General features: G+C 39.7%; 1 protein-coding gene across 9 annotated transcripts in view; it reads right to left on the bottom strand.

The window, feature by feature from the left end:
- The window catches only part of FAT1 (FAT atypical cadherin 1), a 168145-nt gene that overhangs the window by 71542 nt on the left and 83737 nt on the right, over nucleotides 1–12866 (bottom strand). For all 9 annotated transcript variants that reach the window (XM_061585088.1, XM_061585090.1, XM_061585091.1 and 6 more), the window contains one exon: nucleotides 743–1072. In XM_061585088.1, the coding sequence (XP_061441072.1) occupies nucleotides 743–1072 (330 nt within the window). The remainder of the gene's footprint in view (nucleotides 1–742; nucleotides 1073–12866) is intronic.

The following is a 12866-nucleotide window of genomic DNA, read 5'->3' as shown; positions in this document are numbered from 1 at the left end:
CTCTTCATGTAGCATGGAACTGCTTTTGAAACTGTTCGAAAAGGAAAAGGAAAAGCGGGCTAGTACAAACCTCTTAACATGAAGCTGGCTATTTGGATCCTAACCAAAGATTGCTTTTTAAATAATTTCTGATCAACATGTACAAAGCTAATACAATTAACTTTCTGAATTCCTGAAAAATAAATTAGGCTTCTTTGTCCATGTTTTAACCAGAATCGAAACATGTCTGCATTGCTCTTAAAAAAGAAGCTTATCTAATTCTGCATCATATTTTCCAAGTCTTAAATAACATTCTCTGTTTAACAATGTGCAGAAAGTTTTAAGTCACTGATAGCACAGTGGGGAGGAGAGCCTGGCTGGGAGTCCAGAGTCTGTGAGTTCAAATCCCCACTCATGTCTCCTGGGCATCAAGGGCCAGCTAAAGATCACCCCCACAGTGAGTGGGGCTCAGGAGTTACGTACCCTGCCACCTGTGCAGCCATGGGCAAGCTGCATAATCCCAAGGGGCCCAGTTGCCCTCCAGCTGGCAGTTGCAGACAAGGAAGGGGCTGGCTTGTGCAGCTGTGGGAAGCTGAGCAGGCCCTCGCCAGCTGGGGAGGACTAGCCTCAGAGGGAGGCAATGGTACACCCCCTCCGAATACTGCTTTCCATGAAATCCCTATTCATAGGGTAGCCGTAAGTCTAGATCGACTTGAAGGCAGTCCATTTCCATTTCAGCATGTTAAACTGAAATATTACTTACTGTCAGAATGTCATATTCTCCAGCTCCAGAATACTTCTTAGAGGACACCACTCCAGTTATTGGGTCAATAAAAAATTTGCCATGCTCATCACCATCTTCAATAGTGTAAGATATTTCTGCATTGGGACCGTCATCTTTATCCACAGCTACTACACGGTAGATAGGCTCCCTTTTGGCAGTCCTCTCTCTCTCTCGTTTCTCACGTTCTGGCAATTTGATCTGATAGAACTTTTGCAAGAACTGAGGTCTGTTATCATTTTCATCCAAGATTTTCACAATAACGCGAGCAAGAGTTGACTTTGCTGGTATACCATTGTCTGTAACTGTTACCTATTGATAACAATAAACAATTTTTTTAAAATAAGGAAAAATATGGAAGGGAGGAATTCAATCTTTGTCTTGGCAATAACAGTTCTGGCAGACATATCTGAAAGCAACTGGAAATTATACAGAACTCCAGTTTATTTAGAAGCCGGAAGAATTTAGACATTTATGGCTTTTTACTGCAAGTACACTGGCAATATCTAAATATTTTCCATAAATGTTGATTGTCTTAAAAACATTTTTGTTGCTCAAAGATGCAATTTATCAAATACAAAGACTAGAAGAAACTGAAAAAAAGCAATAAACTTTAAAAATGTCATTACGTTAAATAGGAAAAATAAAACTACTTCAATCATGGTAAAAGGTCAGGCTGTAAAAAGAATAAATATGGCATTTACTAGGGGCTGAGCCCCTGCTCACTTCACTCACCAACCTCCCTTACACTCCAACCTCCCTTGCCACCTACTATCTCCCTTTATCTCATCAAAGCTATCTGTTCTTGCAGGAACCAAAGCTGCCCTCCCCTCCTCCCTCTGCTGGCTTAGCTGGTCTGTCATCATGCTGTAGTTTGCAGCACCGCACCACCTTTTGGCAGTCTGCTGTATGATGACACTCTTACCTTTTTATTTATATAGAAAGAAAAAAGCAAAAACAAAACTTGCCCACCTTACTCTGAGCAAAACTTATCTTGCAAAACCCATACTGCAAGTTGCTTTTTTAAAAGAATCAGGGTAGTTACTGCACATGCAAGCAAAGAGGTTTATTGGATGAATTTAGCTGTCTGCTACATATCATAAATCTAGCAGCAGATGTCTGCTGCCTTCTATTTATTTTATTATTTATTTATTAGATTTATACCCCACCCTTCCTCCAGTAGGAGCCCAGGGCAGCAAGGGCTCCTAGACCACTCAATAGATCTGTACTGATAGGAATGGGCATTTGGTTCAGAAGACTCTAGAGGTGAATTGGGCAGATTCAGGGCTCTTCCAAAGTGAAGCAGGAAGTCCTCCAAAGCATCCCAAACTGAATAGAGCTACTTTGAAGTTCCAGGTCCTAGAGACAGGCTATTGGTCTTTTTAAAATCCAGTATTTCCCCACATTCTCCTATAAGGCCATGAGGGAGTGGGGAGGAAAAGCATATCATGTTGTGACTGACAGTTTTTGCTTTCAACTAGGAAATAACTTTACTGGGGCTCTTTTTTTTACTTCCAATCACAGTGCTTTTAGCATGGATGTAAAAGAAAAACTGGTGTCAACTAAGCAGAAAAACAAAACCCCTCCGACTGTTTTTTATTCCTAATAACTCCTTAATCCTTGCACCTATCCTGAATTTTTGCAAGTTATTTAACTATGGAAAGATCTAAGATATATGCTATTTTTATAGATTCTTTCCAAAACCACAAGGAGGTAAGTAACACCCTTATTAGTTCTTCTCCTTCCAATAAACTTTAAAGGCATCACACCACCACCACCACCACCCCTATCACCTATCCTGAAATTTGGCAGGTGTCTTACTTAGAGACACCTCTACAATACATACAATGTTCAGACAAATTGCTCACAAAACAGTGTGTGTGTGTGTGTGAGTAAATATTTTATCTTCTCCCAAAATGTAAAGGTTGCCCTTGCAGGAACATTTGACAGGTGTTATCCACTCAAATGTGTGATTACACCCATAGATTCAGTTCTGTCAAAAGTTAATAATTGCTTTTAATATCTTTAACCCTTTTTTAAAAAGACGTTTTAAAAGTTTTTTTAAAAGTTTTTAACATTAATTTGTTTTAATGTATTTTAAGGTCTTTTTATGATGTTTTAAAGTGTTTTTAGTGTTTCTGTTTGCCGCCCTGGGCTCCTGCTGGAGGGAAGGGCAGGGTATAAATAAAATAATAAATAAAATAAATAAAGGACCTGCAGCCATTTTTTAATTTCTCTGTAATAGTGAATGGGGAGGCATGGGGCTTAGTTTTTTCTGAAGCAAGGTTCCAATTCAGACAAAAGGGGAGGTGGGGTGGCCTCTTAAGCAGTGTGAACCAAATTGGGTCACTTTTTGAATTGGGCTTTGAATTGCATCTTGTGTTAGGTGCACATCCGCAAGACTTACATAGTTTAACAAAAGTTGTTCTCAGTTATTAGAAGTCAAATTCTAAGGGTTCATGCAATGTTTCATCTTATGTATTTTTATATGGTGCAAATAAGTAATGTACAGTAGGGCCCCGCTTATACGGCGGGTTCCGTTCCGGACCCCTGCCGAAAAGCGGAAATCGCCGTAAAGCGGAACCCATAGACTATAATGGGGCCGTCGCGCAAAAATGACGCGAAAACGTCACAAAAGAGCAAAAATCGGCTTTAAAATAGAAAACAAAAGCCGCCGCATTAGCGAAGCGCCGGTAAGCGGGGCCCTACTGTATATGTACTGGGACTGTATTAGAGGTAATATGATAAGTAGAGGGTAAAGGCTACCAATTGTCTACCGGGCCCAATTCAAGGTGTTCGTGTTGACCTTTAAAGCCCTATATGGTTTCGGCCCAGTTTATCTAAAGGAGCGCCTCCAGCATCACCAGTTATGCCGCCTGATGAGATCAGCCACACAAGACCTTCTCTCGGTCCCACCAGTTAAAACAGCTAGGCTGGTGCGGACCAGAGAGAGGGCATTTTCAATTGTGGCCCCCACCCTCTGGAATTCCCTTCCTTTCGATCTTCGTCATGCCCCTCCCTGATAGGTTTCCGCCGGGCCTTGAAGACCTGGCTGTTCAGGCTGGCCTATGGGATTTCTGAGATGGATTAGCTTTTAATGCTGTTTAGTTTAATTATTGAATGTGGTTTTCTGGTTTCATATTGTATTTTATTGTGTCAATGTACGTCGCCTAGAGTGACCGTTAATTCGGCCAGATAGGCGACTCATAAATAAAATTTTATTATTATTATTTTATTATTATTATTATTATTATTATTATTATTATTATTATTATTATTATTATTATTATTATTAGAGAGGAGTGAGTAGAATGCTGAAATGTGCTGGGGGCTGATTGGCTGAGTGAATGGGGGATGGTGCCTTTATGAGTGAGTGCAAGCATTTTCAGCAGCTGAACAGTTTTAGATAGAATAGGGACAGGAGCCAATATGGTTTTGGGTTAGACAGACTGGGGAAAGGAGGAGATTTTAGAGGTTTGAGAGTGAGTAGGTTAGTACAGCAGGGTTGAGTAGGCAGGTTTGAAATATAATTCCCTGAGGAATCTTTGTTGACTAACAAATGAAGAATTTAAAAACTGAATAGAAGCCATTAGCTTTTGAAGAAAAAACAGTGAGCACACTTGTTTGTATATCTTCGTGACATACGTTATTTGAATAAATTCTATTTGTTTGTTCACATGCCTGTTTTCTTGCCTATGCTATAAAAAACGCACCAAGCAGTGGAAGGATTAAAAAAAAGTATCTTTGGTAGTAGCAGAAACTCAGTAGTGAGAAACAGTACAGGTTATTGGAGATTAGCCCATAACTGTGTTATTTAAAGGATAAAAATATCGGGGGGGGGGATTGAGGCTTTCCTGTTGCTTGGGCATTGACAGCTAGGGCTGGGGGGAAAGATCAAAGTTCCTATACCATGGTGTGAATAATAAAAACATGTCTCTACCTGCCCAAGGTAGTGTGTGTGCAGGAGACATGATAGTCCACTGTCCCCTTAATGTAGCCCAAGGCTGTGCAAGTTGCTCTGGTATGTTAGACCAGAGGTTTCCAAACTGTGGTCTATGGACCACTAGTGGCTGCATTCAGGTGGTCCATAGCATGTCCATATTAAATATTCATGCTAATTTTTATTTTTATTATTTTGTTTATTTCTTACATTGAATTTTATTGCATTGCAGTCTGAATTCTATAGAATACAATAAATAAAAGAAGCAACAAAATAAAATTAAAAACGATACAGCACCTAGCAAAGTGCATTACAATTGCTGCAACTGGCAGAAAAATAATTAAGTGGTCCGCCAAGACCATCAGTGATTTTCCACTGGTTCATGGGGAAAAAAGACTGGACACCACTCTGTTAGACCAAAACAGGCAATGACATCAAGTGAGCAGGGCAAAAAGAAACATGTGAGGCCCTTGGGGATATTTATTTACTTATTAGATTGGTATCATGCCCTTTCTTCCAGTAGGAGCCCAGGGTGGCAAATGACATAATCACAAGATGAAAAATAGGAATGCAGGACTATTTGGGGAAAGTTTGATGAGATGACATTTTAAGCAAAAGGTCCTGAGAAAAAAAACAGACCTATTAACCTATTTCCATGTCAAATCTGAAACATTTTTCTATTAGCAACAAAATATCAACTCAAATTGGTTATTTTACTCAGACAGAATCAAGAACCGTATTGCACAATTTTGAAATTAAGACAAATTAAAGGACCATTAAATCCAGTCAGTCTCATATCAGTAAGACTTGGATGCATTGTTTTCAACCTTGCACGACCTTAAGCACAAGCACACGCTTATTAAGTGCAAAAAAACTTTTGTTTATCTAGTGGTTAAGGTGTTGGACTATGACCTGGGAGACCAGGGTTCGAATCCCCACATAGCCATGAAGCTCACTGGGTGACCTTGGGCCAGCCTTTCAACCTCATGAAAACCCCATTCATAGGGCCACCATAAGTCGGAATTGAATTGAACGCAGTACATTTACATTTATTTGTGATCTCCCCAGCATGCCTTGCATGCTAAGTCAAGCCTCCTTGGAATTTGCCATCTCCCTAGAAGAGAAAGGCAAACCAACACTATTACAAACATGATCAAATCAACCCAACCCAAGGAAGTTTGCAATGGCATTACTCACTGTTCCTCTCTATAATTTGTTTTCCATGGTATACACTTGTAGAAGCAGCCACTACTGCCTCAATCCTGTTCAGTTTAGGAACAGCTCAAACTCAGTAGGCTTGCAGAACCTGTCTCTTTCACTATGCTATGCAGCTATATGATAGAAAGACTTGCCAGGGAAGGAATGAGAATGGAGGTGGCAAAAGAAAAATGAATTCTCCCCATCTCAGATCCACTGCCTCGATCTAACACAAATGTGCTTGTTTTCTCTGTTAGCTGTTGCCCTTTCCTCTCTCTCTTTTATCCTTCATTTCATTTTCTTTCTCATGTATTCTTGCTCTTTGATGTGCCTTCTTTGCCAGTGTGTGAAGATACAAAGCTTTAGCTCATAATCATTTCTGGAAATTGATAAAAGATAAGCTATTCAACTATATTAAAGAGAAAAACTTTGCCCAATCCACCAAAGGACTTCAAACAAGCACAGGTCCAATCAACCAGAAAAATGTAAGAGATAAACTGCTGAATGTTCTCAGACCCAAGTGTTTAATTCTCTATGTGACACTGTCAGTGGAAGTGTCAGAGGCAGACAGGAAGCCTTTGCCAGAAGATTCTTGCTATGTGTGTGTGTGTGTGTCTGTCTATACGAGGTCTGTGTAAAGTATTTGCTGACACCACAAGATGCAGCTATGGGGCCTTAAAAGCACACACATCAGGCAAAGATATACAGCTTGTTTAGCGTTCTCTGCACAATTTTCAGCAATTCCACCCGCTCCTCCCAGCATGGCAGCTTTCTGTGCTACATCACAGGCCTTTCCTCAGGGACAAAGGGACTGCAGCACAGAGGAGGGATGAGAAAGCCCTGTTGCATAAGTAGCTTTGCATTTGGGCAAAATCTGCAAAGAACCCAATGCATTCGTTTAGAAATATGACTAAAGGGGTAGAGGGAGAAGGGGGGGGGGAACCAGCAGACTGAATTTTCAATATTTACCAGAGAAAGTAATTTTGTACTTACAGTGTAAATATATACATCAAGGGTGAGGAACTTTTTTTGCCCAGCAGACCAGTTACCTCTCCCCACCACTTTGGGCCAACTTTGACAGGTGGAACCATCCACCTGTCAATCATCTGACATCATATTGAAATCAGGTGATTTGACACCTGTCAAAGTTGGCCCAGAGGGATGGAGTGGGGATAGTTCATAGGGTTTGCTCAGCCCTGTCTGCAATGTTTCCCAAAAGCCTGACAGTCAGCTCATTGTCAGGCATTTGGGAAGCGCTGTGAACAAGATTTGCAAGTCCTGTGCTTGGGAACTGCACAGCACAGGGTTTGTAATGCACTTTGCACAGAGCTTCACAAACACCCAGCAATCAGCTGGTTGTTGGATATTAGGGAACCAGTGTGCCAAGCACTTTGCAAGGTCCGTGCTCAGTGCTTCCAAAGCACAAAGTATAGAGCTTGTGAAGCACTTTATGCAGTGCTTCCAAAGAGCCTGACAACCAGCTGTTTGTCAGATATTTGGAAAGCGCTGCACATAGCACTTTGCAAACACCAAGTACAAGGCTTCAAAGCACTCTGCATATTCTTCTGCACTGTGCTTGATTCTCAGGTGCTTGGGAAGCACTGCTCAAGAGGCTTTGCAGGCCCTTCCAATTGTACTGCCTACCTGATATAGGACCTCAACCATAGTGCAGGTAGGCATGGCTTGACCTAAACAACCTAGCAGGTCAAATGGGGAGGTCTGCTGGGCCAAAGGTTCCCCATCCCTGGTATAAATAAAACTTGGCCTTCTAAACAGACAAAATAAAATATTGCAAAATATAAAATTCATTGACAAAAGTTACTTTTCTTAAAAAGGGAAGTTCTTATATGTAGCTGATATTAGAAGGGTAAATGCAGAGTGTCTTGAAATAAATAACATCTGTTCTATTCATCATCAGTATTACCAGCTTAGAATATTCAACCATATTTTATTCTATTTTTACCACACCCTTCTTCTAAAGCTCTCGGAGAAGGGTTTTAGCCACAAACCACCCTATGAGGAATGGCAGGCTAAGAGAACTTGACTTGTCCAAAACCACCCAAAGAGGTTCATGGCCAAGCAGGGATTTGAATCTGTGTTTCCCACACTGAAAAACTGCTGGAAAGAGTGGGCTGATTGGTTCTACCATCAACTGTCAACATCTGATTTGAACAGGGTATGGTGTGCAGGTCCCAATAAACAAACCTCTTGTTAGAGCAACAGGACTTGCCAACGTGAATGCAGCAGACACACTGACTAGGAAACCATCTAAAGCTGCAGTGCTATGAATACTTGACAGGGAATAAGTCCCATTGAACTCGGTAAGCTTAAATTCTAGATCAATATGTTTAGGATTTGTGTTTTAAGTTTCTGAGTATAAACTCATGTGTAGCTGTTCTTTAATATTTCAATCTGAAATCATCCTTTGTCATTGAGGAGAAAAATAAAATGAAAAAAAAACCTATATTCTAAGATATAAGAGTCTGTTGTATTTAATATGTTGTATTTAAAAACAAGAAGCCATTTACAGTAGGGCCCCACTTATACGGCGGGTTCCATTCCGGACCCCCGCCATAAAGCGGAAATCGCTGTAAAGCAGAACCCATATATAATGGGGCCGTCGCGCAAAAATGACGCAAAAACATCGCAAAAGAGCAAAAATCGGCTTTAAAATAGACAACGAAAGCCGCCGCATTAGCAGAACGCCGGGAAGCAAAGCGCTGGGAAGTAGGGCACTACTGTAATGGTTTCCAAATGCAGGAAACTGAATGTACCATATTTATATTTGTTACTATGCAAACAAGAGTGAAATGTGGAAAAAAAATAATAGCAAACAAGGATAAACTTGCCAGTCCAACTGGTCAACACTTTAATGCTCAATTAATTAGCCAGATGCACAGAATTTGGCTCAAGCTGCTTATAATATTGCCACTGTTCTGTAAATATCTTGGACTTAATCCCAAAATGGTTTTAAAAAGATATCAACATAAAACCATAGGGAAAGCTGTTTGAAACACTTCATTTAAAAAATAACCCAACTTTCCCTATTTCATACATTTCAGTGATGAAATTAAGTTTTTAGTGATTGGGGCAACATACCCTTCTCAAGTCAACAAAGGTAAAAAATGAGGGGAACGAAGAACAGGAAACAGGAACTAGGATTTAACACTGCTGAAAACAAATCAGTCCATTTTTCATCATTTGTGAAAGCTGAATTTGAAAAGATACTGATGCAAAACTTTGCATAAATTGTAATCCAAAAGTACCATAGTAGTTATTCTTTATTTGTTAAAGGAGATATTTTTCTTAATTATAATTCAGTATCAATGGCGCACATCACAAAGTACCACACACATAGATAAAGACATAGTATGTGGTGTCTATAAAAACCACATTGCTCTTTCAAGGCATTGTACCACAACACCTTGGTGACCTTAAGGACCAGTTCAGATGATACTGTTGTTGTTAGATGCCAACTCCCATCAACCTCAGTCAGCATGACTATCGGTCAAGGATAATTAGAGTTGTCTTTCAATAACATCTAGAGGACCACAGATGATTCATCATCCCTGATCTAAACCATGAATAATCGTGAAAGAGGCTCAGTGACAATGGGCCCATGTATAAGGTGTAATTGATCCATTCAACCTGCAGTCCCAAACACATGCGCCAGGACACATATCCCACTGAAACAGGAGAATCTACCGGACTGCATGCCAATAAATTCTGACTACAGATAATTAAAACAAGAAAGATTCTCCTGAAAGAGGGCAAAGGAAAACACATTTCACTTGTATAAGCTCCGGGTCCAATCCCTGGCATTTTCAATTAAAAGTATTGCAGGCAACAGGTCTAGGACAAGATTTTTATCAGAGACGTCTGACAAAAAACCACTTACTTGGTTAAAACCCAAAAGAATACATGCCTTCATCATCTCAGTTGTATTTCTTAGTGATATCTCTACATTGTAAAAACCTGGCAGTCTTGCAAATCCTGACACACCTCTGACTTGTTTACATGATTTTGCCTGACATTTATTGTTATGTGCCTTCAAGTCAATTACGACTTATGGCAACCCTATGAATCAATGACCTCCAAGAGCATCTGTCATGAACCACCCTGTTCAGATTGTGTAAGTTCAGCTCTCTGACTTCCTTTATGGAATCAATCCATCTCTTGTTTGGCCTTCCTCTTTTTCTACTCCCTTCTGTTTTTCTCAGCATTATTGTCTTTTCTAGTGAATCATGTCTTCTCTTTATGTGTCCCAAGTATGATAATCTCAGGTTCATCATTTTAGCTTCTAGTGACAGTTCTGGTTTAATTTGTTCTAACACCCAATTATTTGTCTTTTTCACAGTCCATTGTATGCACAAAGCTCCTCTCCTCCAACACCACATTACAAATGAGTTGATTTTTCTTACCCACTTTTTTCACTGTCCAACTTTCACATCCATACATAGAAATCGGGAATAGCATGGTCTGAATGATCCTGACTTTGGTGTTCAGTGATACATCTTTGCATTTGAGGACATTTTCTAGTTCTCTCATAGCTGCCTTCTCCAGTCCTAGCCTTCTTCTGATTTCTTGACTATTGTCTCCATTTTGGTTGATGACTGTGTTGAGGTATTGATAATCCTTGACAAGTTCAATGTCCCCATTGTCAACTTTAAAGTTACATAAATTTTCTGTTGTCATTACTTTAGTCTTTTTGACATTCAGCTGTAGTCCTGCTTTTGTGCTTTCCTCAGCATTCTTTTCACATCATTACTGGTTTCTGCTAATAGTATGGTATCGTCTGCATATCTTAAATTATTGATATTTCTCCCTCAAATTTTCACACCTCCTTCATCTTGGTCCTTTCCATATGATATGTTCTGCATACAGATTAAACAAATAGGGTGATAAAATACACCCCTGTCTCACACCCTTTCCGATTGGGAACCAATCGGTTTCTCCATATTCTGTCCTTACAGTAGCCTCTTGTCCAGAGTATAGGTTGTGCATCAGGACAATTTCTTTTAAAGCATTCCACAGTTTTTCATGATCTACACAGTCAAAGGTTTTGCTGTAATCTATAAAACACAGGGTGATTTTCTTCTGAAATTCCTTGCTCCGTTCCATTATCCAATGTATGTTTGCGATATGATCTCTGGTGCCTCTTCCCTTTCTAAATCCAGCTTGGACGTCTGGCATTTCTCGCTCCATATATGGTAAGAGCCTTTGTTGTAGAATCTTGAGCATTACTTTACTTGCATGAGATATTAAGGCAATAGTTCGATAATTACTGCATTCCCCGGGATCCCCTTTATTTGGAATTGGGATATATATTGAATACTTCCAGTCTGCGGGCCATTGTTTACTTTTCCATATTTGTTGATTTTTTTTGTCAAAATTTGGACAGATTCAGTGTCAGCAGCTTGTAGCCACTCTATTGGTATGCCATCTGTTCCTGGTGATTTGTTTCTTACAAGTATTTTAAGAGCAGCTTTTAGCTCGCTTTCTAAAATTTCTGGTTCTTCATCATATGGTTCCTCCATGAATGAATCTGTCATCTTGGCATCTTTTTTATAGAGTTCTTCAGTGTATTGCTTCCATCTTCCTTTCATTTCATCTCAGTCAGTGTGTTCCCCTGTGGATTACTCAACATCCCTACTTGTGGTTTAAATTTCTCTTTCATTTCTCTAATATTTTGGAATAGGGCTCTTGTTCTTCCCTTTTTGTTGTCCTCTTCTATTTCTATATAGTAACTATTGTAATAGTTTTCTTTGTCCCTACGTACTAGTTGCTGTATTGTTGCATTTAGGGTTGTAACCATGTTTCTATCTCCTTTTGGCTTTTGCTTTCCTTCTCTCTTTAACCATTTTAAGAGTTTATTTAGTCATCCATTGAGGTCTTTCTCTCTTTTTAACTAGACGTATTGTCTTTTTGCATTCTTCCCTGATCATGTTTCTGACTTCACTCCATAGTTCTTCTGGTTCTCTGTCAACTAAGTTTAAAGCCTCAAATCTGTTCCTTATTTGATCTTTATATTCTTCTGGGATGTTATTTAAATTGTATTTTGGCATTATGAGTGCTTTGTTGTTCTTCTTTAGCTTTACTCTGATTTTCGATACGACCAGTTCATGATCTGTACCACAGACTGCTCCTGATCTTGTTTTTGCAGAAAGTATGGCATTTCTCCATCTTCTGTTGCCAATTACATAATCAATTTGATTCCTATATTGACCATCTGTTGATGTCCATGTGTACAGTTGTCTTTTTGGTTGCTCAAAAAATGTGTTTGCAAGAAACAAATTATTGGCTTCACAGAATTCAATAAATCTTTCTCCTGCTTCATTTCTGTTTCCTAAGCCCCATTTCCCCACAATTCCTAGTTCTTCTCTGTTCCCTACTTTGGCATTCCAGTCCCCCATGATTATCATCATATCTTGTTTTGGTGTGTGATTAATTTCCTCCTGTACTTCTGCGTAAAATCTCTCCAATTCTTCTTCTTCTGCATTTGATGTTGGAGCATAGACTTGGATGATGGTTATGTTAATATGTTTCCCATTTAATCTCACTGATATCACTCGCTCAGACCTTGCGTTGTAGCTCCTAATTGCTTTTGCTACATCACTTCTCACTATTAAAGCAACCCCATTTCTTCTTGATTTCTCATTTCCTGCATAAAATATGCTGTAGTTGCCCAACTGAAAATGTCCCATTCCCATCCATTTTAATTCACTCACCGCAAGTATTGTAATGTTGATACGTTCCATTTCTTGCTTGACAATTTCTAACTTTCCCTGGTTCATGCTTCTCGCATTCCATGTTCTATTGTACATGTCGTACAACTCCGGACTCTCCTTTCGCATCTGTGCGCGTCATCCTCTGGGCTTCCTTTAGGCTTTGACCCAGCTGTGTCATTAGTCACAGCGCTACTCGTACTTGTCCTTTGTTCTTCCCCAGTAGCTCGGTGAGTGCCTTCTG

Source organism: Rhineura floridana, chromosome 9, assembly GCF_030035675.1.
Source record: "Rhineura floridana isolate rRhiFlo1 chromosome 9, rRhiFlo1.hap2, whole genome shotgun sequence".
Lineage (NCBI taxonomy): Eukaryota > Metazoa > Chordata > Lepidosauria > Squamata > Rhineuridae > Rhineura > Rhineura floridana.
This window is presented reverse-complemented; position numbering and strand designations above follow the sequence as displayed.